Here is a 26,943-nt window from a genome sequence, read left to right on the forward strand (position 1 = left end):
TCACATTTTCGGTCACAATTATGCAAAATATGATTTTACAAATGACTACCTGTTAAGTCCTGAAAAGAGTTCTCTTTCACACTTTCACTAAAGCATGTATTTCTTAGTGGGAAAAAAAAGTAGTTTATGTGCTGTTGTGTTTTATTGTGTGATATCTGTAACAGTGTGTGTCTGTGTATGTGTGTATTTGTGTGTGTGTGTGTGTGTGTGTGTGTGTGTGTGTGTGTGTGTGTGTGTGTGTGTGTGTGTGTGTGTGTGTGTGTGTGTGTGCTCTAGAGCCAGGGAGAGAGAGATGAATGAAAGTAGAATACCCAAATAAAGATAAACACTGTGATGATGAGGGTCAGTTTAAATAGAGGGTGACGTGATTCTAGTCAACAGTGATAGACATATTATGGCTTACTCAAAAAGGTTTTAACTCATGCTGTAATTACGTCAGCTTTAGAAAAGCAGATATGTCTCTGGCTGTGTAATAGCCTTCAAATCCCAGTCTCATAATCTGGTGTTTATGATGGGTGCTGAGATGATTCAATGAATCAGGATCAGTGCTCCTCTGTCTAAATATCCACCCTGTAACCACTAAATACTGTAGTTATGAGCTACACAACGATGAAAGATAACTGTTGACGGTGCATAATCAGACTGTCTTTAAACTAATCCTTTGGTAAAATAGCTCATTGTGTGGTTGTCCCTATAGTTTGAAGTGGCTGCTGGCTTTCTTACTCCGTGAGGACTTGATGTTTGGCTTTAAAGCTCCCTCTACTGGAAGACTCGTACACCACTTACACATGACGTAAAATGAATCTATCCTAACATGATATCACACAAACAGGCTGTATAAATATCACAATGGGTGGTGGTAGATGGAAATGTTTTTTTTCTATATTTTGTTGTACCTTTTCAGTTAAAAAAATGAAAAAGGAGTTGTAACAGAGGTTTGTCCGTTAACCTCTGATTGACTTGTTCCCAATCAGATGACATATGTGTTACACCATACAATAGACGGAGTGAGGAATTTGTGCAATAACCCAGGTGTGGGTTACAGTATAATACAACACTGATGCTGAGCAGATAAAACTGTGACTAGACCACATCAGTTACAACAAAGTCTTGCTACTCGTCATCTCAGACAAAGAAGCAGCAGGAACACAACAGAAGATTGATGGTACAACAACTTTCGGTGACTCAAAGAAAACATCGTCGCCACATAGTTTGTACTGTGGAAGACAAATGCCTCCCCGGGCTTAAAGGTCAGAGGTTCTACTCTGTCGCATCTGATGCACAACTATGCAGCCAAATATCTGTGCAATGAATGCTCAGAAGACAATAAATAGGAAGAAAATGTCAGTGTTTTCAACAGAGAGCAATTATGTGGATTGTCTCAGAATAAGGGCAGAGGATGACAGCATAGTTTAGGTGGTAGTCACTCTCCCTGCAGGCTTTGTTCATGCTCTTGACATTGAGCTGACTGCACATGTTTTCTGATTTGGCCAAATGAATACCCTTCTGATGACAACCAAACATATGTTCAATGTCATTTTGAAGGGATATTGAGTTAAAATAAACATGAAGTTTCAGTGGAATCAGAAAGTTGCCCAAGTTTTTTTGTTTTTTTTACATTTTACTCCATATTCAGCTCTGTATGATCAAAACAATACACAAAGGTTTAAAAAAAAAAAAAAAAAAAAAATGTTCCTAAACAAGTTACAGCTCAACGTAGATTTGCAGACAGACGGTCACAGACAAAGAATTCAAGGTGAAACGTATCATACTGAGGATCTTAATACTGTGTTGACAAGACAGTAGCTAATGCTTAAGAGGAACCTCCGTAGATTTAAAACAGATGGCTTTTTATAAATGTTGATCCACAACACAGGACAGGTCACACTTAACTTTACGTCGTTCAGTGCAGCTTTATATTTCTATTGCACAGAAAGAAGTTTACACAGAACTTAAGGCTAATGAAAAGTTTAATTATTTCACTTTCATTAAATTAAAGCAGTGATAATGCAAGCACTCATCAAGGTGACATTGTGACTGCTTGGTGTGTGGTTGGTGCCCAGGAAGCTGGAGGAGTCAGCGGGGCCAGGGGCCACGGAGAGGATCATGTTTATCATACCTACATTCATGCATTTCCAAATGAAGCATGAACTCCCAGAGGAGCACAGACACTGCTAGTAAACGTCTCATTCTCTCGGAGAAAGTCAGGCTGAACCACGGAGAACAACAAATAAACAGCCATCGAGCAACGACCGAGTCTGTTTCAGGAGCCGGCCCAAATGTGTCGAAGTCATTAGTGCTCCAGTAGGTACGACCACCCACTCTGACCAGCTCTCCCTCCTGCAAAGGAGTCTCTGCAGCCGCAGACAACAGGGTTACTATGCTGAACTGATGGGGGCATGAAGACACATTATTTTAACTACTATGACATTCAATTTGAGAGAGATTATCCACTTTATATTCCAATAACAATATTGCCTGGGCACACATATGAAAAGAAAATCTCTTCAAATGTTATCAAAAGTGTCATTTTTCTCCATGAACATACTGTTCACTTATCTGATACAAGTTTATTCACTCATTTGTTAATGTTGTAAAGTTAATTTACCCTGGAAAATGTGTAAGTAGGTCATGGAAAACATGGGATTAAACTACAGTATACAGAACATATAGTATAAATACACTTATGATATTCCATTATACAGAGAGAAGTTTCTAATATTTTGTCTTCCTTAGTGATTTAAAGGATATACTAAAGACGCCTCCCCCTCCAATATGATCTTACATTTGAATCTGTTGTAGACTGTAATAGTTTAGGTTTACTTTATGAACTCACGACTTAGTGTATTGATACAATCTTTATTTAAAAAAAGGACTATAATCATATATGACAAAATGTGCATATTGTGTAGATTAAAGTACATAAATTGTGCTTTTTGTTTTTATGAGCATTAGAATCATTGAAACACATCACGTGAAAATGTGCAAAACTTCTTTTAGATAAGACATTATCAATGTTTTTATCTCTAAAATTCCCATGCAAACAAATGAAACTTACTGAAATAGTTGGCTGCAGTAGTTGGCCCGCCTCCCTCACTTGCCGGTGCAGTCTGAGTAAACCCGCCCCTGTTCTTGTATAAATTCAGACCGTGTGAGTGTGTGAGGACACACACTGCTTCAACCACGTCCCCGGCTGTAGCCCTCTGCCATTGCGAGGCCTCTGATTTGTGGATTAGTGGATGGAAATGTCTGACACAGTCAAACCTCTGACCTCCTTCCTCATAGAGGACATCCTCTCCATTAAGGACGGCACAATATTTGATGGCAAACGCTATTCACAGAAGATAGAAAGATGTTCACAGTGGAAAAAAGGATCTGCAAAGTTGTCAGAGCAACTCAGCCCTCAGGGGACAGCATTTGGAGTACAGACAGGTGAGATCCTGCAGGCTTTCAACAGCAAGAATGTAATGGATAGACGACCCAATGGATTGTGTGTATTAGAATTTGATTCGCAGAATAACGTTTTAGAAGATGGCATAAATCTGTGTGAGATAAATAATAGGTCTGTATCATCAAGAAAATGTTTTTAGGAAAATAATTGTTTTATTAGTGATGGCTGTTTGCCTTTATAATGATCGTGAACCTCTCCACATGTAGATGACACAAAGCTGACTGTTACAGAGTATTTTTCATTTGTCTGTGCTGTATAGGGTCCCTGGACACATCCTGTCCCAGCACCTCAGAGTCCAGCAGTTTTTCCTCCCCGGGGAAACAGAAGCGCTCCAGAGCTGCGTTCACACACCTCCAAGTGCTTGAACTGGAGAAGAAATTTAACCACCAGAAATACCTGTCTGCCCCAGAGAGAGCTCACCTGGCCAGCACCTTAAGACTAACCGAGACCCAAGTGAAAATCTGGTTTCAGAACCGCAGGTACAAGACGAAACGAAAGCAGCAAACATCAGAGTTCTGTAAGGACATGTACAAAGCAGAGGAACTGGGTCTCAGAGACGAGCTAGTCCGATCATCACTAATCACCTCCTTCTGCAAAGCTTACCAATGCAGACCCTACATTTGGGACTACACGGGCCCCTGGGGGCCCACATTATGGTGAAAGTGAAATGATGTATGACGCTATGATTTATAATCATAAAACTACTTTTATTGTCCCTGATATTAAGGCTCTATGATCACTATCAAAGTTGATTATTTGTTATTTTGGCATTTATTTTGAATCCATCAGTTACAAGTAATAGTGCACCATTTAAAGTGATTTTGTTCATACACATTCTAAAATGTTGTACACTTTAAGAAAAATTACGAAATGACATACATCTTGTGGTAACGGACACGATGCAGGTTTGCATAATTAAACATTTGATCACTAATGTCAGTTGCGGCATTGTTGATGAATTCTTTATCAAATCATTGTAGTTACATTTTACTTTTCTTTACAGCTCTGTGTTAAAGAGTACAACAATACAGTACCTTATAGAGAAGAACAAGTTCAACTAGCTTATTTGGCACATGACTAGATGTACTTTCAGCAAAATTTAATAATTTTGTTGACATGTAGCTCAGTTTGCAGCTGGGTATTAACAGTCGTACTATAATACTGAAAATATGAGTGATACATACGGGAGACATTTAATCCATCTTTGTGGAGTTAAACTGTGATAATACAGTACATCTACATAAGAAGATAAGACCAGACAGAGATGAGGGTGATATTGTAAATGAGGGCCAAAGAATGAGATCTGATTCCTTTAAAGAGCTCCTGACCTGATTACATTGAGATAAACTGACATCACGAGGAACGTTATGAAACTGAAAGAAACTGCAATTTCTTAATTAAAGAAAAATGATGGAAATAGGAAATTAAAATGTCATCTGACATAGTAAAATCTTTGGTGGCCAGTGTTGGTTATTCATGAAGGTTTACTTTGGCCAAATGTTTAAATGTAAAACTTTTTCTTATGGCTTTAAAAGAGTAGTAATAATGGTGTCAGAGTTGCAGTGTATTGCCTCTTCCAAAAATATATTCTCGACCAAGCAATAGTATTGCTGCACGTAGTTTTAAATGCACTGCAACTTGTAACTTTCCAGTGTTTAATGCTCCCATGGGCTCTTTACTTGTGGCTGTGGAACATCTGTATAATCTGGTCCCGTGGCAATTTTGCCATTAGCTTATAGGACATCTATCAGCCACCTGCAGGTGTGTTAGAATGACATGGTATGCATTTTAGCTGTCCTGCAACAGAGTGTTCTGATATTATTCATGCCTTCAATATAGAGTGTTGCGTTCTTTTGTTATTGCATGGCCTCCTGTTGCCCACCACAGGTGAGGTCGCTGCCTCCTGAATGGAGTTTGAGTGGTAGTCATTGTGTGCAGTTAAGATATTTACATGTTCTGTTGTTTTTTTAAGGTTAAATAAAACATGCAAATAAAAACGGTGCATTTCTGAATGAAGTCTGGCAGAATACTCTTCACTGTAAGTCATGCGTCACAATATGCTCACCATCCCACTCATTACATCTCTATTTAAAGACTGAAATACTTCCTTCACAACTGTCAAATGTGCCTCTTTGAACTAACAAGAGAGTTCTATAATTTCTTCAAAGAAGAACTGCTCTACTCTACTTCTACTTCTACTCTACTGTATAAGCCTAAGAAGTGAATATAGCTTCATGTAGGTTAGCATGCTGGGCTGATTAAGTACAGTGCTGATAAGATGGCATGCAGGGCTTTACATATTTAAGGAGGGTAAGTTTGTGGTGACACAACCAACGTGTGAGCAGAGGACTGATGGAATTGATAGAGGGAGACTTGAGAGATCTCACGCCGTCTGACTTTGTGAAGTTGCTGCCCTCATGGGGATTAATCTTGATTCCTCTATCCTTTTAAATCAAATCTAGAAATTGATATGAGCCTAAATTGTACCATACTATTCAAATGAGCGAAAGTTGAACATATTGTGGCCTATCTATGAACGTGATCTGTAATCTTAATGATTTCCTTTAAGTGAGTTCTTATCAACGGCACCATTCATTCAAGGTCCTTGGAGTAAACAGGTAATTAGACATGAAGAGGGCAGATAGCATCTGTTTTGACGGCATTGAAAATCTGACAGTATCTCTCAGTGTCTCAGGCCGTTCACGAACACGTTCATCAGATAAAGGAGCTTATTGAAGGGTGAAGCTGAAGGTTAGGAGAACTATTATTATTTGCACTTGCCATTGTAAAACCTGCACTTCCACAGGCTCAAGGGGACACGGTACATTGATTCACAAACACAGAAGACTTAAAAACAACATCCTCTTGTCTGTGTCCCTCTCTGGTTCAGGGAGTGTCTCTAAATCTGTCTGTGCATCACCTGGATTAACTGGATTTTGGCAAGTAAAGGATGAAAAGCAGTGAGCAGTGAGTGTATAACATTACTGCCTCCTCTCCTCTATAATTGGATCATAGGTTTTGCCAGTATGGCTACATAAAGATTTTCTGTGATATGGAAATAAAGCAGGTAAATGCCAAGAAACACAGTGTTAAGTCTCGGCTTTCAAGAGTTGATCTTTTTTATTTTTTTAGGGATCTGATTGTGAGGTGCAGTGTGGTCATGGAGCCGTCATCGTGCTCTTCAAGGTGGCCAATGATGCTTTGGAAAACAAGCAGATCTTCACAACAGATGAGGAGAAAAACCAAACCCTGACCACAAAGACAGCCTTTGTCACTGCTCCAATATGCCGTGACTGTCTGACAAATTTGTTGGAGTTGATAAGGAGGTTTAAAAGAGCCCTGATCTTTTCACATGGGAACACTCGTAAACTTCCTCGGATAGTGTAACTGGATCCCTCATGTTACGGTACCAGTAGAGCAGCTGCCTTTCTTCTTCCATAAGCAGATACACTGCTGCTTATCCGATGGTTAACATTGATTGTGTGGCTGTGAACGCTGTGTGTGTGTGTGTGATTGTGTGTGTGTGTGTGTGTGTGTGTGTGTGAGAGAGAGAGAAACAGGAGGAACACATGGCAGACAGAGAGGGAAGAGTCATTTTCCAGTGTTCTTATCTGTGGGATAAAGATATAAAGTAGTGGGACAGTTTACTTCAGATTAAAATGATTAGAGAACAGTATGACAAGGAGAGAAGACATGGGCTGAGGGGGGGAGCTCATTGTGCACTTCAGATAAACAACCTGCTCAGGGACAAGGGCGAAAACTAAACACATCAGGGACAACAACCTCACAGCAAGTGTACGTGTTCTGAGGCACGCTGGTTTGGAATAAAGCTCGGCACTGTCTCCATCTCAATAAATAATCAGATCTGCCTTGTGTTTATGTGATTACATGTAGGACACACATGTGAAATAGAGCATTCACCTTTATGTAGACAGCAGAATAAATAAAACTCAGGAACAAAACTTTAGAATTACTACTGTGAACAATATGAGTTCAAAAAAGTCTTGGACAAATTGAAGTGTATGCATCTAATCCTTTACTTTTAATGCAAAGTGATATTCACATGGGTACTGGGTGACCACCAGTAATGATAAGAGTGCAACAGCGCTGGACTGGTTATGACATCAGCATGTGTATCTAAACACAGTGAAATCACAAGTCGACATCATCTCTACCTTTGAGGAATGTTCTATGTGTCTGAGATGACAACCTGTAAATGATGCTACACCGCCCTCTGCTGGAGCAGTAGAACTCCTGCAGAATACACGCTGTACTTTAAAGGGTTGGTTCTCACAAATTTCAAACGAACACATTTTCTCACTTACTGGTATTAAGCTGTGCAGATAGTTTTTGGTTTTGAGACCTATAGACTGTATCGGTTATGTGTACCAATGACTCTACACTAAATCCTGCAAAACCACCAAGTTGACCATTTCCCCCTCAAGAGAAATTAGGTTGATGGTTCATATTTGTAAATATTTTACCTTAAAATGTGTCTTCATTATGAAACTCTTTTCATTTGTCACAAACTGGCTCAATGAATGTGACGAGAGGAGAAATCCTAAAAAAAAAAGTCAAAATTAAGTGTTTTTATTAGAGATAAACAATTATGTGCAGAAGATGAGCACTGTGTGTGGAGACTGATTGCATCAGCAGTGGGTGGAACGTATGAATGAGTTGGCAGATGCCTAAACAGGTGCACCAAGTTAATCAGTGCAGGCAGAAAGGGAGAGCCCATAACTGCATTCATGTTAATTGTTTTCACTCTTTTGAAATCAGTACCAACTCAAACTGTATTTTACTTGTTATAAGGACTAACTTATCTCAACAGCAGTTAGATTCAGTGTTGTCTCATGTTTCTTGTTCAGGTAGAAATATAGTTGCACTGGAAAGGTGGAAATTTCAACTAAAGCCCCATTAAGTTGTAAAACTCTTGTATTTTCATGCAGAAAGAATAAAAACAAAGCACTTAAGAGACGGGACATAAAATATCAAAGCAAATACTGATTTAGTTCAGAGACAAAACACACAAAATCACAGCATTCCTCACTTGCATGTTTATTTCAGCTCCAGTGTTACATACTGTAGCAGCATTATCACAATCATTTCATATTAGAATGGGCATACTTCCCAGCATTCCTGTTCTGGAGAAGGCTATCTCTCAAAAACCATCCCAGCTCTCATTTTAAGTATTTGTGCGTACTAAAACTATTTACATAATGGAAATCCCCATATAGCACATCAGCCATCCTGCCTCCTTTAAAATGTAAGCATCTATTAGAAACACTACTTTGACACGTTAAAAGTACAGTACAGGACAAAAGTGTTGCAACACAGTTTGGGAATTATGATTCACCACTCCAAAGGAAGGATGGGGAAGGAAAAGGAGTGCTGACTGCAATTAATCAAAAACTAATCTGACTGGCTTCATTTTACTTTTGTTTATCAAATGATTCACCAAATATCAAGGAGTGGAGTTTTGTCAATAGACCCGACTGAACACAATGTGGGCAACAAACTGTGGTTACACTTAGATTAGAATAACATCATGAATCTATGCAAATTGAGCCACTTTTATATTCAAGCTGAGAAAACAGCTCATCCATTCATGTGAGATTCAAATCACTTGTGCAACTGCCTTCGAAGCAAGTAGTGAGTATGAAAAGAAGTTAAAAAAACAAAAAAAACAAATAGGTCATCATGTCATTTTACAAACATATTGAAAACCTTCCAAAATAACATACATAGTGCTTTTTCTCAAGTACTTAGGAGTCAATGAAATATTCAAATGTAAATGCTGAGGCAGAAAATACTTTCCTGACAATAAGCCTCTAGAGGATTTAGAATTTAAGTGATTAAGCAACTGAACACTACTCTGGTTGGAAACTATGCGGCAAAAAAGGTGGCATGAGAATTCACGCAGGCAGGCAAATAGTATTGTAATTACAGGTTAAAAGTAAGATGCATAGAACACAATGCACGTCTTTGGTATAGTAACAATTAGCCCGCTGTACAAGCACAAATAATCTGTTGAGGGTTTGTGAGACCACTGGAATCTGAAGAACTCTGAACTTTACCAAAGGGGGGGAAAAAACAAAAAAAAACTCCATAATTAAAAACAAATAAATCTAACTGCTTGCTGGATAACATCAATATCTGGAGGAATGTCTTGACTACTGAATGGAAAATATTCCAGAGGTTTGGAGAGAGCAGAGAGCACACAGGAAATGTGAAAATACAACAGGATGAGTGAGAATAAAAGAAAAAGCATTGCCTGCTCACCAGCTGATCAGTCCTGTACTGGTCTCACGGTAACAAAGAGATCACCCAGTTACAAAAAAGAAAAGTTACGATGTTACATTTTGGATCACAGAAAGTCTGCACTTAAAAGCTTCAGTCATACTGTAAAAATAGTTAATATATAATCTACGACCTTTAGGGTCAATATGACACACGTAAACAAAAACAGGCCACTCGAACGCTAAACATCACACAAGTAACGGCCTTGTTTGATCCACCTTTGGACCACTTCTCAGAAAAAGTCACAGTCACCCTCACCTGAACACGTATCATCAAGCTGCCGTCTTTCTACAACTGGTATGATTCTTTAAATGGGACAATTACTGAGCAGGACTCAGGAGCAATGGTCGGTTAACTGGACTACTACTGCCTATGCACCGTGGTACTGAGAGAAAGAGGGTCTCTCATTAGGAAACTATGGTGTTTTGCACTTAAAGCAAAATGACAGAACAGAAAAAAAGAAGTGCTGCAGACTGGCATTTGACAGTGTGGTGCAGAGATTATGCGCCTCAGTTATGACATAAAGAGCCACTATAAAACTTAATCTTATTTCAGAATAAAACACTTCTTTGCTAGAAAAATGTTCTCTGTCAAAAACCAGAGGGCAAAAAGAAAAAATGGTGAAGCAGTGTTTAATATTCATGAGGCACTTGGGAAAGCGCAACTGTTGTGGAGTGAAAATGAGGAATGTGTTGTGAATGCGTGTTCTTTTTTTTTTTTTCTTTTTTTTTATAAATACACAATGAAAAAGAAACAAACAAAAAGCATTGTGTTTCCTCCACATCCGGAAAATATAAGCCTCTGAACGCTAACAAAATAAATAAAAAGATTCAACATAAGAACTATAAACATCATTCAAGACAACTTTATTCTCTAGAAGAGAGTTTGGAGAGTTGTGGTTCATGCGTTTGTGGGGTGGAGGAGGAAGAAGACCGTTCAACTCTTCCTCGTGCATCTGTCCTTTTAAGAAGCGCAATCTCTGTTGCATAATCCTGGTTGTGCAACATCCTAACTTGAAACCACACATATTTATGTGAGGGAACATTAAGGAAAGCCATTGTCTGCCACTCCTTCAGCATGACAACGTCCCAGCAAGACAATAAGTGATGATATTTCCTCAAACAGCACACAGTGAGCCCACACAGCTTCAGGTTCTTCTTCCATCAGTTCCAGTAGTGGAACACACTTTCCATTACATGGGTCGAGGTCCCGCCTCTTGTTCACGCTGCTGCTTAGTCAGGAAGTATTTGAAGAACTCGTACACTGACCAGGCGATGGCAGTGGAGGGCATCTGGTATATAACCCGAGCTTGGGCCCCTTTGAAAAAGGCCGCCAGGCCACCGAGCCGGTACACTGTCCTGAAGGCATTAGCCATTCCCGATAAGTGGCCGCTGATCTTCATGGAGTTAAGGGCTACATTCTCTTGTGTGTTGAGCAGAGTTTTACAAACGTCGAGTGGAGTGGTTATTGCTGCGGAAATGGCTCCCGCTGCTGCTCCCGACACTATGTGGCTGCCGGGGTGGTAGAGTCTGTGAGGGTTCAACTGCTCCTGCATCAGCTCATAGGTGATGAAGTGAACGGCCTGGAAGGGGATGTTCATGGTCAGCTGTGTGCTGTAGCTGCGGTAGAAGGCGCCCAAACCCTCAGTACGCGTTATTGTTTGGAGACAGTCCAGAAGTCCTCGATATGGCGAGTTGTACATTTGCATCCGCTGCTTTACCACTGAGCCACGGAAAGACACGAGTAACCGCGTTAGCATGATTTATCACATACATGTCATATGCATTCTATACAACTTTATACTTTGCACTTCAAGTAATAATCTTGAAGAAGTCACTTTTGCCGAATGAGGTAAAACAAAAGGGTGATTGAGCCTATGACCCACTGTGATTGTAAAGGACATGGCCGGGATTATTTTATATTTTTAATTCCAACAATGCATCTGTTTGTTTGTGTGACCTCTCCTGACTGTGGCCAATTTATTCTTACTAAATTCTTTAAAAACAGGCCATGCATTTATAGATTCATTTTTAAATAAGTCCAGATAATTTCCTTAAACAGCTGCGCAATGTTTTACTCAACTCAAACAGGAGGAAAATGGTGCATTCGGTGTGGACTTTTTTCTGCTGAGGATTAATCTACATTTCGTTGCTTTAGTGAGTATTTACTGTATGTGGGATTGACTCAAAACAAACTTGTGCATATGTAGATTGTAATGAAAGAACTCGTCTTCCGGTGCAAAGATGCTTTTTTATTTGTTTTTAGGAGAACAATGGAGCTGAACAGCACAGAGTAATAAAGTATATGGGGTATTGGAAACACAGATAATACTTGTTTGATTCATTGAAGGTTTTGTTCTTTTCAAGGGATTTGTTGACAATAGGGAAATCATTTTAGCAACTTTTTCAATTAAAAGTGCAAAAAAGAAAAAAATGTTCTCACCTTCAGCTGGGTTCATGATTGCATCATGGAGAACAGTGGCCACACTCCCCGCCAAACCTGTAACACATTAACATATCTTGTCAGGTCTTAAATTAATGAAAATATTAAACATTTTCAGTAGAGGTCGGGGTGATTTACCAATTTTTCATGCCGTTTAAATGCTAAAATACACTGCATATCCCAGTTTGATTTTTTTCATATTTCAAATATGGCTTTATAACTCCTTATGTAAACAAGGTATGGCATTAAAATGATTTATCCTTGTTGCTTAGCCTAGTGTGAAACTGTTAGATCACTTGATTGTAGTACTGTGTTGTGGGAACATGTACCATTGGCCAAATGGCTGTTGCCTCCACTCTGAATGACGTCACTTAGAGACCGTTTGACCCGTTCATAGCAGGCAAAGTAGAGCGCGTGTGCGGGCCCCGCCCCCATCATGGTGATGTTGAGGCCCCTCAGCGGTCTGAAGACCCCCTCAGTCCGGATGATCCTTTTCAGAGCCTGATACACACCCCGGTACTGTGCATTTGGGTCTGGCTGCAGACTCTGCATCCTTGTCTGAAAAGAATAAAAGAGATTTTTAAACCATTGTTCATCATTTAAAGCTAAAGAACTGAAGCCAGGGCTCTGCATGAATGTGACTCTAAGTGGCTTTAAAGTGCGCACCTGTAAGCCAACGGATGATTGATGCATTGTTCCCACTCAGGCCGTCACATTGTTCTGACATTAAGTGTATTTGGCAGCAGTGAGGTCCTGACTGAGTGATGCGTGTCTCCCCCCCTGAGGCTGGTGTGGGAGGCTGTGGCAGCTCTTTGTTTGACTCAACCATGCCAAGTTATCTGGACACCACAAAGCATGTTTTTATTTGCAAAGCAATCTGGGGCCGGCTCAAGAGATAGGCTACGTCTATCTTCTGCAGCATGTTTCCTTCCTCTGGCATAACAATAAAATATCTATTTCATTTCCGTTTGAGCCAGCTTTTGGTACTTGGGTCACACAGAACTTTGGTAGCACAGTTTATATATTAAGTTAGCGTGACTGAATTTATGCACTACGAATCACATTGTTCTTTTGAAGACAGAAGCAAAAGTGTGAGTCTGTTTCTAAAGGCCAACGGAGAGATACAGTTGTTTAAAGATTTACAATATCAGTTTGCTCTCAAGATAATCTCAAGGGTAAATTATTCTGGGTGAGTTTAACAGACTGTTCAAACTGTACCACAGGACCGGGCTCTTTTATAGGGATAACTATATGAAGACTTGATGATAAAACACATCTCATGCACTTAAGACCTAAAATAGGTACGTGTTCAGTAACCAAAAGCCTAATACTCAAAGTGTATGAACTTGAAAATTAGGTTAAAGTTTGGGAACGTTATTATGGTCTGTCAAAAGATGTGAAAAGGGTGAACACTAGAGAAAAATTATGTTTATTTCTCAACCACAAAATGACTACTGGCCAGGCCCAGGTATCAGACTTTTACCTCTCTAATACTGATAACAGTATTGGCCGTAGAAATAGTTGGGCTGTATCAACACTGTGGTAAAGTCTGTTATATGCAAGTATCTGTGTGTCCAATGAAAACAAAATCATACTTTCGTAAAAACAATTTACTATCACAGAGTGTAGCAATAAAAACTGAATCAAAATGCTGAGTTAACAACATTAAGTGTGTTCAAATTTGGATGTGAAGAAAGCTGTCGCCTAACATGAAACTTTAAGGAACTGTTAAGACAGAAGATGAAATGTAGTGAAAAACTAGTGCAGCAGTTTCAGGTCTAACTTTAGAACAAGCATGCAGATTAGATCATTAGTTTCTAAACATAAGCACTGTCTGCATATAAATATGTCATCTATATAAGTGTCCACCTAACACAATCATTTAAGCACAATACTAAAAAAGGAAATGTCCCCATCTCTTACATCACACACCTTCAGCGGTCCTGGGTCTGTGGCGGTTTACTAATCAACACAACAGAAGAGCAGCAGCACACACACACCCTTCACTGCAGGAGGCTGATTCCAAATGTGCACAACAGCGATAAGATCCGCCTCCTCGCATTAGCTCAGGATACTCCCCGAGTAACATAGCGGCTGAAAATGTTCAGTGGAGATTGTTGCAAGTATCCACCAAACCAAGTCACCCCGAGCTTGATGTGAGACACCAATTCATTACCTAACCAAACTCAAATTGGAAATAAATAAGTCATTTTACATTTTGAATAAATTCAAAACAGGTTCTTTGTCAACTCCAGACACACACTGATGAAACGAGCCCCTCCTGCTGAAAGGTGCTTGTGTAAACTTGGAAACCTCAAGAGAAAACAGCAGCAGTTGTTTGTGTGACACACACACACACACACACACACACACACACACACACACACACACACACACACACGCACACACACACACACACACACACACGTTCATTTGGAAAGACTGACACTGAAACAAAGAGGATACAGTGTGTGTTTTTTTTCTAGCAGTACGTTAATGAAGTCGTCTGTGCCACATCAAGATGAAGATTATCAAAACAACACTACATTGTTAGAAAATAATAGCTGAGCATAAGAGGAGGGCTGTTGGGGCAAAGTTCACATTCAAACCAAAAGTTTGTGATTTGTTTTACAGACACAAGCCAGCTTTTAACAAGCTTAAAGCTAGACATTCATTTAACTTCAACATTGGGCTTTAACCTAAAGATAGCACTCATTGATGAACACAAAACACATACATAAAAAGTGTTGAAGTTAAGAGGAAGTTCTCTGTTTATGATGATCTCTGGTCCAACAATTAGACATTCACAGAGCATCACCTCACTAATTTGAGCCTTAGGTATGAATGTATAAATTACGTTAAACCAATTTTGAGGTTTAACAAGAATGAGCTCAAAATAAGTGGAAATCTGCTATGAATAAATAAATATGTTCATATTATGCACATATGCTATATGTACTTTACTATTTGTAATATCTGCTTGGATAAAATCTTGCATTTTGTTGTACTTGTAATGACAATGACAATCAAGTTAGATCTAATACAATAAATAAATACTGTGCAACACAGGTCAAAATGAATAAATTGAGAACATATTTTGGACATTCCAACGGGGACACAGTTAAGTTTCGTTTATTGGTTAATCAATTAGTGCTCACAAGAACAGGCTTTGTAACTGCTCTACATAGTTTCGCAACATTTTAAAATGTATTGATGAGCCTTTACTATTGGAGGTAATGTTGAGGTTATATGTCTAGTTTTAAATTGAATGGCATTTTGACATATTTTACAGCAAAACAGTGCTTGACCTTCGCTTACCCTATGTAGAAGTATGGTAAGTCTGGATAACTCATGTCGTAACATGTATTACCTAAAAACTAAAGAAAGGGTACCAGGATAGCATGGAAACGTTTCTACACACAGCCAAACGCGCTCACCATTAAAATGAGGAGACCTTTGCTCTGACCTCGCTGAAATGTGACTTACATTAAGGTGACACCGGACCTTCACTCAGCTACGTTAGCAAAGTTAAACAGTCACATCGAGAAAGAAGCTACAACTGTAACTACTTGCCCGGTGTAGCTGCAGTAACACGTGGTGTTTTTAATTTAACGTCACCCTGCTCAACTAGTTTGTTCGGTAGGCTGTCGAGCTTTCATTAGCTAACACCGAGGCTAACTAAGGATGGGCAGGTTGAACACTTTATAGCTAGTTTGTTAGCACGCAATAGCACGCTTGTCTTTAGAGTTAGCAGCGTAGTGTGAGGCTGGTTAGTGAACGAGCCGTAGTGTGTGAGGAGCCGTCGCTGTGTTACGGGTACCTTGACAGAGTCCACCGGGTACATAACCGTGTGCTCCAGGACGCCCGCCACGGCTCCTGCTGTCATGTGGGTCGCCACTGAGACATGAGGTGGAAGGCTCTCGTAGTCGCCGTCGCTATCATCGTCTTTGCTTTTCACCTGCGACATCTCCAGCGACGCCACCACTGGATCCGAGCTCAACTCCATGCGTGGAGAAGCTCTCTCTCTCTCTCGCTCCCTCCTCGGTCTTCCGCAACAGGATAGCACGCTCAGTCAGAGAGGTGTCGGCGGCGTGGACAACCACAACATCATCTCTACTTACGGGACTTCCAGCGCCCGTGTGACGTCTGCAGCTGGGAGGCGTGGCTAAGAGGAATATGGACCAATCGTTTTGCGGCTCCTCAACAATAGGGCGGGCTCTTGGTGGAAGGCGGCCAATGAAAAGTTTCCGTGGTGGATTCCTCTGACGCTTCACTGCGCTGCCGTGCATCCCTGCTTGTGTCTGTTTTTGAATGGGTTTGACAGAAGTGTAATCGCAGTGGTCCTTCTTGAATAGATTAGTAGGTTTGGTCTCCTTATCACGCAACGTCTGTTTGTGTTATTACTATAGAGAACTCGTACAGCTCTCCTTTTTAATAAGAACGTATCTCCAACTTTTCCTCGCACTGAATGATCGTATAAGTGGTGAACGTAATATTCAGATCCACAGGTAGAATAGTTTTACACAAGTATGGTACATAAATATTGACATCAGATAGTTCCTATAGGCTAAGTGTTCATTATGCATAAAGGACCCGTTTCAGAGAGTCAAATTATTAATATATTGTATTATTTTTTGCTGATTCATTAACATATATTTTTTTTAATGGTGTTGTTGATCGAGGTTATTCCCATACTTTCTACTTTGTATATTGTCTGATTATTTAATTAAGAACATTGCATCATATTTTATCAACTGTTCATATGTATTATTAAAGTGACTTCTGAAATACACATGGGGGCGCAAAAATTAACATCTCCCTCTGAAATTCAGTACAATGATAATGACAATAATAATTGTATTTGTATAGTTCTTTTCAAGCTGGGAGCACAATGTGCTTTGCATAGACAGCATAAAAAGAAAAGAAAAACAAAAGTGGCAAAAGGGAACATAAACAGACACGACACATTTCTTACTTTTAAATAATTGTTTTATTAGTTGTTTCTTTTTCTGGATACTTTACTTTCTAGATCAGAAAATAATCTAAAGTATTCCATTCAATAAGGTAAAATGAATAAAGAGAGCTTGCACAACAACGTGACTCTCTTACATTTGAACATACTGATCTGCACACATTAACCCTACTTCCCGTCAAAGGGGTTCACCACATCCATGCTTTAGTTTCAGCTCCTGAATAAAAAGTATAGATTAGCTGATACTCAGATAATCCGCTGATTTGACCAAATTTATACTAAAGATTCATTGGTTGTCAATCCACTTTTCTTTTTAGAGCAAGAGATCTGACCCTTTTGTTTCCTCAATTTTGATTTGTAAATGATATATAAAACGTTGTTGTGTCACTTACCATTGACTGAAACACAAAGCCGACTGCAGTGTCACTGTGGGTGTGTTGGCAAAGCAGTGTGACATATCAATGACTCAGCGTTATAGGAGCCTTGGATCTTAAAGAGACACTTGTTTGAGCAGTGTTGTTACAGCAAGTATACACATGTTTAGTAGGGAAACTACACGCATAGTAGTATAGTGACCACCAGTTCATCTTCATACACTATTGGACACAGTTAAAGAGTTTGTCATAACTTTTTTCTAATAAGGCTCAATATCTACAATGTGTCTAAATTCAGATGTCTAACAGAACGAGCAATTGGTGTTATAAGAACTGTGAACATGTTCACAATAAAAGTATCTCCCCATCCACGTTTCAATGTGTAAGAGCAATAATATACTGATTTATGATGTACTTAAGTTATTTTACTGTGGAAGTTGTAATGAATGAAGGCTATTAAGGCTACTAAAATCACCTAGTGGAGAACACACAGGATGGTCTAAAGCAGGGGTGTCAAACTCAATCACAGAGAGGGCCAAAATTAAAAATTGGGACTACGTTGAGGGCCAAATAGGGTCAACATTTAATCAACAGGATAGAAGGGATATTGGACGAAGTGCAAAAAGAAATAGGCTACATTATTTTATTCATATGTACCCAGGGACGTGCGGTCAGGGGAGGCAGGGGAGGCAGAGCCTCACCTATCATCATGACAAGTAATAAACAAATAATGCTAAAATAAAATAAATATTAATATTTCTCTACTGATATGTGCTATAAATGTAATTTCTATATGTTTCCAATCATTTTGAGCATTTTTATAATCAAAATCGCTGAATTAGTGCATGTCCTGTTCAAACAGAGGAGACAGTGAGGTGAGGCAGAGACGAGCTGTGCCTCACCTCAGATTGCGCAATCCCTCACTAACTGGGTTGAGCGAAATTGAGGCATCGTTTTGGGGATGAAGCTTGGAAACTGTGCAGCGCCCACAGAGTCATACTTTGCCTTGAGAGTGTCATTACACTGGAGGTCTATCGGCTCCATTGTGCACAGGTGCTCTTTCCACGTCAACTGCGAACAGATCACTGAGCAGTTCAAATTTAGTTTTCTGAGCTGCAAAGTCGGCAAATCGCCGAGTGAACTCTGTGCGCCCAGTTTATCAGCAAAATGCGCAGTCAACTTAAATAATTTCTTAAAACTAAATTCATAAAAATGATGTCATGCTTGTAAGTCGTTGTTGAAAATTCTAAGTTGTACTATTGTCATGTTTAATATTTTAATGTGTAAAACATTTTTTTAGATGTATGAATTCAGGGACAATCACTGATGTTTTCTCATTTGCACCCAACAGCATGAAAATATACAGTAAGTTGGCTCAACTGATTTGACATGTTGGTCCAAATATAGTGTCTGTAGACTGTAGTTACATGTTGGTCATCCAAAGACAATAATAATTAATTAAATTAAAAACACCTGAACATTACATTCTGCAACATTTAGGTTAGTACGAGTCTAAAATGGCTTAAGAACTTAAGGCAAGAAGGTTCATTTAATGTCACAGCACCTTTCAAACACAGCTGCAATTCAAGGTTTTATGGTAAAGAAATGCATTAGAAAGGTTAATATATCCAGCATCCAGCAACAGAAGTGAGCGCCAACGCTTGTATATTATTAATTATCGTTAATATTATTTATGTCTTGAGATGCATCCATACCGAAACATATTTCTGATTTCAGTCCAAAACTGACTGAAATAGCTGAATCAGCTATCGGTGACGACATACAGATCCTGTATTGGATACCAATATTTAAATAAATAACAATTCAGCACATTTTTATCTATGTATTTATTTGTTAAATTTAGTTTTTCAAAGTTAGGAAAGCAATGTAAGTCAAGACTGATTTTGCCTTAGACCTAAAATAATGATCTCAGTCACTTCCACACAGTGAGGCATACAGCTTATTAATCTAACACTGGTATCAGATCGGTCCTCGGTATCAGCCGATACACAAAACCCAGGTTTCATTATTGGTATAGAGACGGAAAAAGTCAGATCTCTACTTATTTATTTCATGTATTTATTTATTACTATGTTTATTTATACATGTATGTGTTTACATACGTACATTTAAAAACGTAGGTATCATAAAAGTGTATCAATTAGTATAGTGGTTGATCTTCTGTTCAGAGGCAGTTTATAGAATAACATTTGAATGTGAATTAAAATCACTGGCAGTCAGAAGTGAGATTTGAACCCACGCCTCCATACAAACAAACACATTAAATGCTGGATGATGGGAACCTGGAATGTTCCATTGATCGTTAATTATTACATTTTTGTCATAAAGTGGACAATTCTTTCAGTAGTTATGGCAAAACTGACGACCATCACGTTATCGCATTTGTCTATTTTCCATTTCCAGCAACCTTACAGGGTCAAATCTATCATCTTTTTCTCTTTATCATTTGTATGTCTAAAATAGTCTTCAGTATATGCACTGAGGTTATATGCTAATTATTGACTGTAAGGAAATTACTCAATCATGCACAATGTGATGTTAACTTCCTTTGTTTGATCATGCTGAATCTGATCATGTAAGCTGATTTCAGATTCACAGCAAGGAAATACAGACACTGATTAGTCTGATCTCTTCCTCATGAAATAAACAGCCAGACAAATATACCATAACAATTTTATTACTGAATTGTAATGTGACTACATTTATTTCCCCTCCATCTGTGCAAACATTTCACTATAGACTGTTTTCTTATAAATAATGGGGCATGTGGCATCTCATTTACAATCCCCTCATAGCAGTGATATGACGGCTTCTGAAAATGAGGTCAAACATAAATATATGCAAAAGTACCAACTTTAAAGTCAGATGACCCAACAAAAGAATGTCAGCAGGGCTTTAAGAGAGAGATTAATACTTCTCTTCTTGACAAAAGAAAAGACGTGTTTTGGAGAGTTCCCCACCAGTGACAAGACATGTATTGCACTAGCATAGCTCTCAAAGGCTACTTGTCTTGTTGAGGCATAACAATTTAGGAGAGACACAAAAAAAGAAAACATTCCAGCTGGAAAGTGCATCTCAAGCGCTCCCTCCACCAATTATAACTAGCATTGCATTTGAGGTTCCTGTAGAAATAGCGAGTGCTTGTACCATTTAATTATAAAAACAAAAAAGAAAAGATGTGATCATAGACATAAAAGGCATAAAGAAAGGCAAATGTCCAACTTTGTGAAATTCAAAGTATAGACTATAGATTCATTTGGGTGTCGACAATTTGATAGTGAACAAAGTACCATTATTTTTGTTTTGATTAATAAATAAAACAGAAGACACCTGGAGACAACAGGCAAGAATGTAGATTCTAAAAAAGGCCCGTCATTACTAAACAAAATAACATAAACATATTTTTCATGGCTCAGGTAAGCCTGATGACTCGCATATTATCTTCTTCATATGTCCAATTCTCAATAACATCTCCAGTTCAACTCGTAGAAGGGTTTTCAGGGTAGCAGACTTCAAAAGCTCACTGAACAAGCAGATGGCCTCAAAGTCAGACATGCTTTCCAGACTTTTACGCTCTAGAAAGTTTAGAGGTTGATAGGAAGTGTGGGTGAGCCAAGGCCCTCCTCCAACCACTGCACAGAGGAAGGGGCGCAGCGCCGATGGATGCGACGGAGTCGCAGTAAGTACAGCATAATGGACAACAACACGATGAAGAAACAAGCCAGGAATAAGTAGTGGTTGTTGACAAAGGAGAAGCTGTGCCGCCAGTGAGAATGCACTCCTTTCAGGCTTTCAAGAGGGATGTCCCTGGAAGAGGCATAAAAAAATACCCTTACACTTTAGACCTGCTTCGAACAAAGAAATACTGTGTATACAAAAATGTCTTTATATGTTCAGACCAGATGAAGTTTGACTTTATGTATAGATTCTTGGAAGCATGCTTTCATTTATGCAGAGGAGCATGTGATAAGAATCAAACCTACTAAACTAGAATCTTATACAAAGTAAGCTGGATCAGGACCCAGTAGTCCATTTATAAATCACCTAGGTCATGAGATAGCTCTGAAGTTTAGCCAATCATTCCTACACTTACATTAAATTACAGGTTATTAACGATCAGTACTTAAGGTTTTATCAGTAAAGTGACAAAGAACGAGGCAAATGTGAGAGAGAATCCATCTTACCTCAAAGGCAGAAAGCGTGTTCTGTAAAGAATAGCTCCATGAGTCCACTGGACCTCCTTATCATGGACCAATAGGGCAGTCTTCAAGTTTGTATAATTGGCTGGGAAAGAGAAGCCTGAGTGCAATACTTCATACATCCATGCCGATTTAAAACACTGGTACCTGCGGACATGAAAATGAAACCATTGATAAACAATCTTTATTTTGAGCGTTAGAAGCAGTTTGACAATCCTGTGTGACTCACTTCAGTCTGTGAAGATCAGCATGTGAGGCATACAAGCCAGAGTCAAAGCGTTCCCTCAGAGTCTTCCACTGGGTGGAGCAGTAACTCTGTAAGTGTTAAACGACAACATCAGGAGAGTTTCTAGTGGTAGGACATCAACAAATAAGACCTCAACCTCCGTTGCTCACAAATAATTAGGGAATAAGAGGTAACTCTGTGAGGCTTTATGTTGCATGCTTCGTGAGAGTAGATGTGATCTTTCTATGTTGGATATATACCTTGGCAGCCCAGGCATACTTGGAAGCGTTATAATCCCCCCCCATGCGCAGCACATCCTCCGTGCAGTAGTAGAACTCGGAGAAGCCGTAGAACTGACTGTTGATGTAGTCGATGGCTGGCTGGTAGATGCCGCTGAGGGAGGTTAGGGTCTCGTTGGTGAGGTTGAGGAACGGCTGGAGGATCCGTCTACACGTGTCAAAGTCTCCTGTGCCTCGCAGATACAGCTTCTGTGTAGATGGACCGATTTCATCCTGCAGGTCTGCAGGTAGACAAGGGTCCAGGAGGGGAGAGTCCGCTGTCTCACCCATATGCTGACCTAACAGCCTGGAGAAACCGGTCATACAGTGTAAATACACATGATACTCTGTACTGACTGGGATAGAAAACATTTACCAAAAAATGAAATAAATAGCGACGGCTGTGGATCTCACTTGTTTTGCGTGGTAGTATTTCTGATGACACTCTCCTCGTATCTTTGCCGTGCTGCATTTCCTCCAAACCCCAGGAAGGTGGACACGTAAACACGATAAACATGCTCTGTGCGATGCGCATCACACCCCAAGTTGAACTCGGCCAGTAAGTTCTTGGCAACTTCCTCCTGGGGAACAAGGAAAAAAAATCAGTCTGGGAATAATGACACCCTTATAATATTCATATTTATTCAAAATAAATATTAATATTTCTAGTTTATTGTATCTCGAAACATAGACACACAGAAGCTGAAACTATCTGACAAGTTGACGTGAACTGAGCATCATGTGGTGAAAAGGAAATGCAACGGGCCTCATCCATCAACTGCTCTTAAGAATGATTTCTTTAAACCCATTTACACGTGGCTGCAAAACAAGTTTTCTTCAATCCTACAGTATAATATAGGATAGAAATTACTATAATATTTTTGATTATTTATAATATTTTTAAATATATATATTTTTTTAAAGTGGAAACCTGTAACAGTGATCACGGTGACGGTTCATTAACCAATTATATGGTTCAGAAAGCTTGGGACAGAATCATTCCTATACACATTCTGTTTAAATAATTAGCTTATGGTAGTTTATAGTGTTCATTTTGAGTCTTTTCATACATGAAAGCATTTTTTTTTCATATTAGATGACATGAAAGCCTAGAGCTTATTTTCAGGCCTGTTAACATTTTAGGAATGCACTGAAACCACCACCCAGCTGTGGCGCAGTAGCCTATTTGCACTACTGATGTTACTGTATTTGTAAACAGCACAATACCGTTTTAGGCTATAGCCTAATTATAATTTGAACAACAGTAAGTTATATTTTAAATACAGTACTGCACTATAGTGTATTTTAATCATACACAGTAATATAGCAATTTGAAAAGCATTTGAAACAATAAATACAATTCAGAAAATAGCTTACTGTCAGTTTCATTACTTTATATTCTTGAAATAAATATACAAATGTAAATTAGAAGGTAATCGCAAAGGTTTTAAAGGTGTTCACTGTATTTTAAAAAGCATTATGGTCTTTTAAAATAAATAAACCCTCTTTAGACTTTCGCTTGGGCGTCTGAATTTCTGTGTGTGCACAAGGCCCTTTTATTGGGGCTTGGCAGGGCGTTTACCTTTTCTAAGTAGGATCAAAATGGAACACTCATTCAGTTTACGAGGACAACATTATAAGAACACACGCACAGACATGTCTGTGGTTAAAGAACACTTCATGAATCTGACGTAGACTTTTCTTGGAAACCTTCTCAAGAACAAATTTAAGGAAAAAAATCATAGGAAGATATTGGTGAATGAGGCCCAATGAGAGCAAAAAGCACCATTAGTGTATGCCAAACCGGCTTATGTACACAAATCACTAACAACACAAATAAATAATCTTGACATGAGCAACCTCCATTGCATCTGATGATCACTACATATATGACTCAATGTTTTCAGTTCATAAATCCTGCTATGGAGTCATGCAGCAGGCTTACAGTATGCCTTCAATAGTGATGAATGGAGAGCAGACCATCTCCACGGGACAAAAATGGGGCACACAGGATTTAACCAGGGAATGAAAGAGGTTGAAAGGAGGAAGAACAACAAAGGGTGAGTGACAAAAAACAAAGACAGCACAAAAAACTGAATTGGTTGTGGATAATAACCTGCTGTGGAGAAGCAAAGCTTACAGTTTTGGGCACTTCATAAGCGATCTGTGTGGAGACCCCGCCCATGTCCAGGACACCTGCAGTCCTTTTCCTCATCAGCGCCTCCTGCTGCTCGCTGCCTGGGACATGAACCTCCACTACAGCTTCGCCATCTTGACAGATTGACAGCAGAGAGGTGACAAGAGTCAGGCAGAAGCAGGGATATCATGTGAATACTTATCTTTTAGTGTGGCAGACAAAACAATTTACTTTTTAAAATGGCTAACTGTTGAAATATGACTTGCTTGGGTCCTTACCATTGTGCACATGGTTAAATCTTCCGAGGACAAAGTTTATTCCAATCCATGCATAGACACCTAAAGCAGATGATTACAAACTGTTATGTTAATATATATATATATATATATATATATATATATAGATATAGATATAGATATATATAGATATACACACACTTTTACCAGCATCTTCAATCAATGATGAGGTGAATCAAAACTATGGCATTGTATTGAATACGTTATAATCTAAATAAATAAAGCAGTTGCACTGCAATACATTTTAGCTCAACATACTGATTATCATTCCTATATATTCCTACTTTCCCTTTTATTTACCTTCCTGTTTTCCAGAAATCACTTCCACATGGGAATCAGAGAAGAGGAAGTTGAAGTGGACTGGGATGTCAGTTCGCAGATCCTCAAGAAGCGCTTCTTGTTGACTGAGATTAAACAATCACAGAAACTATCTCATAATACATATGGCATCATAACATTAATGCTTCTCTTAGCATTGCTTAGACCTTCTGTATGAACATTTCTTGCAACTATATCTATATCTGGGGCTTCTGGAAGTAGTGCAGGTTTAAATTATAAGATTGTGCTCATTGACTGTACCTTTCGGGAAGAATTCTCATTCCGGCTGTGCACAGGATGTACAAAGGTGTTTCTTGGTGCTTATTTTCGGGAATGTGTTGGGCTGCGAAGCTCAGCAGTGGATAGATATAATCACTGGCTTTCTCAGGTGTTTTAGCCAATTCAGAGATACCTACAAGGACAAACATAAAGGACCAAAAATATATTTTACAATGGATAAAAAACAAGCTAGTATGTAAGGTTTTCTTTTTACATTTGAGAGTCTTAAAACAAAAAGTGCTGTTTAATAACAAAACTGTTAAATAATACACATGTCCTCTCCTTTAAATACTGTATTTATTTAGCAAGGCGTTCAGCCAGGCGTATCTCACCTGGTCTGATCTTCATGACCACCGACTTGCGGTGTTGATCTCTCATTTGCCGAATGTCCAGAAGTTCATGGGGATTACCATTATGCCGGGGCCAGCAGTACACAAACAACCTGGAGCCACTGCTGCCACAGTCCACCACCAGGCCATAGTTCAGATTGGGGTTGCTTGTATCTGTTGCATCTAGATCACTCACCTTTGCCAAGTGACTTTTGGACAACGGAGAATTGTTAAGACGATATTGTGTGTGTTCACCATGACATAAACACTGAGGCGGATGTTGAGCAGTTTACCTATGGAAGTAATTTTCCTCTCTGATCCAGCTGGCGTGCCCCTTTCCAGTGACAAGCAGCAGGTAGAGCAGTCCCATGAGGCAGAGCACCAGGCTGATGAAGAGCAGCTGTCTGAGAGAAGGTGTCGGGAGCCGAGGAAGAACCTGGGAGGACAGGCTGAAATGCCATGAGGCTGGGAAAAGGCACGAAAAGCTGATCCTGTCAACAGATGTAAGAGAGGAGAGCCTGAGCAAAGTAGGCCTAAAATTGTCACAGATATGATATATGAGTTTATCAACTAATCCACATTCCCACAAATGACAGCAAACCAACCTTCCCATGATGTAGATTGTCTTCTACTTGTTAGTGTACTTTAATAGTAAATTAAGAATCAGTCTGCTGCAGATCGGAGCTTTGGCTTGTTCCATGGCTCCATCCCATTCTCCCCACTTATCATCGTGACCTTTTAGGGCAAAAGATCACACAGGTCATCATTTGTAAGGTAACTTACGTAAGCCTAACGTAAGTGGTGCGAATAACGGCATGTTCTCGTTCCGTTGGGCTAACGTTATATTGCGATGTATCACTGCTGTAATGGGCGATTTTAAACGAATTCAAACTGAGCCAAATTTAAAGGACGACAGGGGAACACCATCGTTGAAAATAAAGAAGTAACGTTAGCTAACGTTTCCAGACGTCAACTGACGTGACGTGTTTGGCTGTGGGGGCTAACAAGTTAGCTAAAAGAGCTGAATTTGACACCATGTTACGAAATTGTCAGTGTCAACACAGTAAAGTTATATGTTCGTGGCCTTTAAATGATTTTATACTTACTAGCAAAAATATGAGAGTCCCCCCTTTCCTGGAAAAAAATACATATCTGTGCAGCCAGATGCTAACCAGTGGCTAATGTTTAGCTAACTGGTATGTGGCAGGTCTCCGGTGAGTGACGTGGTGGTCTCGAGCACGGTGCGTTTGATTTTAACTCCACGTTACCCGGATAACAAATTTAGAAGCAGAACGCAGAAAACACATAGAAGGCCAAACAT

At 39.3% G+C, this 26,943-nt stretch overlaps 3 protein-coding genes across 5 annotated transcripts; 1 reads left to right on the forward strand and 2 right to left on the reverse strand.

The window, feature by feature from the left end:
• Nucleotides 1-3,239: 3,239 nt before the first annotated feature.
• Nucleotides 3,240-4,111, forward strand: nkx3-1 (NK3 homeobox 1). Its single transcript, XM_068704068.1, has 2 exons — nucleotides 3,240-3,432; nucleotides 3,711-4,111. The coding sequence occupies exons 1-2, from the start codon at nucleotides 3,240-3,242 to the stop codon at nucleotides 4,109-4,111; spliced, it is 594 nt and encodes a 197-aa protein (XP_068560169.1).
• Nucleotides 4,112-8,493: 4,382 nt separating this feature from the next.
• slc25a37 (solute carrier family 25 member 37) lies at nucleotides 8,494-16,420 on the reverse strand. Of its 2 annotated transcripts, none has more exons than XM_068704042.1 (4): nucleotides 16,014-16,420; nucleotides 12,523-12,751; nucleotides 12,194-12,250; nucleotides 8,494-11,473 (listed from the first exon to the last, which is right to left on the reverse strand). In XM_068704042.1, exons 1-4 carry the CDS (start codon nucleotides 16,197-16,199, stop codon nucleotides 10,944-10,946), a joined length of 1,002 nt encoding a protein of 333 aa, XP_068560143.1. In that variant the 5' UTR covers nucleotides 16,200-16,420; the 3' UTR covers nucleotides 8,494-10,943. The 2 variants fall into 2 exon arrangements, with proteins under 2 accessions (XP_068560143.1, XP_068560144.1); XM_068704043.1 differs by lacking the exon at nucleotides 16,014-16,420 and adding an exon at nucleotides 15,680-15,746.
• Nucleotides 16,421-20,219: 3,799 nt separating this feature from the next.
• entpd4 (ectonucleoside triphosphate diphosphohydrolase 4) lies at nucleotides 20,220-26,943 on the reverse strand. 2 transcript variants are annotated; one of them, XM_068703822.1, is made up of 13 exons: nucleotides 26,729-26,943; nucleotides 26,228-26,357; nucleotides 25,916-26,113; nucleotides 25,626-25,831; nucleotides 25,276-25,426; nucleotides 24,997-25,100; nucleotides 24,679-24,738; nucleotides 24,404-24,534; nucleotides 22,678-22,844; nucleotides 22,246-22,570; nucleotides 21,989-22,074; nucleotides 21,745-21,906; nucleotides 20,220-21,367 (listed from the first exon to the last, which is right to left on the reverse strand). In XM_068703822.1, the coding sequence occupies exons 2-13, from the start codon at nucleotides 26,233-26,235 to the stop codon at nucleotides 21,145-21,147; spliced, it is 1,821 nt and encodes a 606-aa protein (XP_068559923.1). In that variant the 5' UTR covers nucleotides 26,236-26,357; nucleotides 26,729-26,943; the 3' UTR covers nucleotides 20,220-21,144. The 2 variants fall into 2 exon arrangements, with proteins under 2 accessions (XP_068559923.1, XP_068559922.1); XM_068703821.1 differs by having other exon boundaries at nucleotides 24,380-24,534.

This window comes from Cebidichthys violaceus, unplaced genomic scaffold (genome assembly GCF_023349555.1).
Source record: "Cebidichthys violaceus isolate CVI_PGR_0920_01 unplaced genomic scaffold, fCebVio1.0.p SCAF_9, whole genome shotgun sequence".
In the NCBI taxonomy this organism is placed as follows: domain Eukaryota; kingdom Metazoa; phylum Chordata; class Actinopteri; order Perciformes; family Stichaeidae; genus Cebidichthys; species Cebidichthys violaceus.

What these genes read in the sequence shown, in the direction of transcription:
- nkx3-1 (XM_068704068.1), top strand. Translation starts at nt 3,240, where the DNA reads ATGGAAATGTCTGACACAGTCAAACCTCTGACCTCCTTCCTCATAGAG. An exon ending in AGCATTTGGAGTACAGACAG is followed by an intron (nt 3,433 to 3,710) that starts GTGAGATCCTGC and finishes TGTGCTGTATAG; the next exon opens with GGTCCCTGGACACATCCTGT.
- slc25a37 (XM_068704042.1), bottom strand. Translation starts at nt 16,199, where the DNA reads ATGGAGTTGAGCTCGGATCCAGTGGTGGCGTCGCTGGAGATGTCGCAG. An exon ending in ACCCGGTGGACTCTGTCAAG is followed by an intron (nt 12,752 to 16,013) that starts GTACCCGTAACA and finishes TATTCTTTTCAG; the next exon opens with ACAAGGATGCAGAGTCTGCA. An exon ending in CAACAGCCATTTGGCCAATG is followed by an intron (nt 12,251 to 12,522) that starts GTACATGTTCCC and finishes AATGTGTTACAG; the next exon opens with GTTTGGCGGGGAGTGTGGCC.
- entpd4 (XM_068703821.1), bottom strand. An exon ending in GATTTCTGGAAAACAGGAAG is followed by an intron (nt 24,739 to 24,996) that starts GTAAATAAAAGG and finishes CATCTGCTTTAG; the next exon opens with GTGTCTATGCATGGATTGGA. An exon ending in AGTATGCCTGGGCTGCCAAG is followed by an intron (nt 22,075 to 22,245) that starts GTATATATCCAA and finishes TAACACTTACAG; the next exon opens with AGTTACTGCTCCACCCAGTG.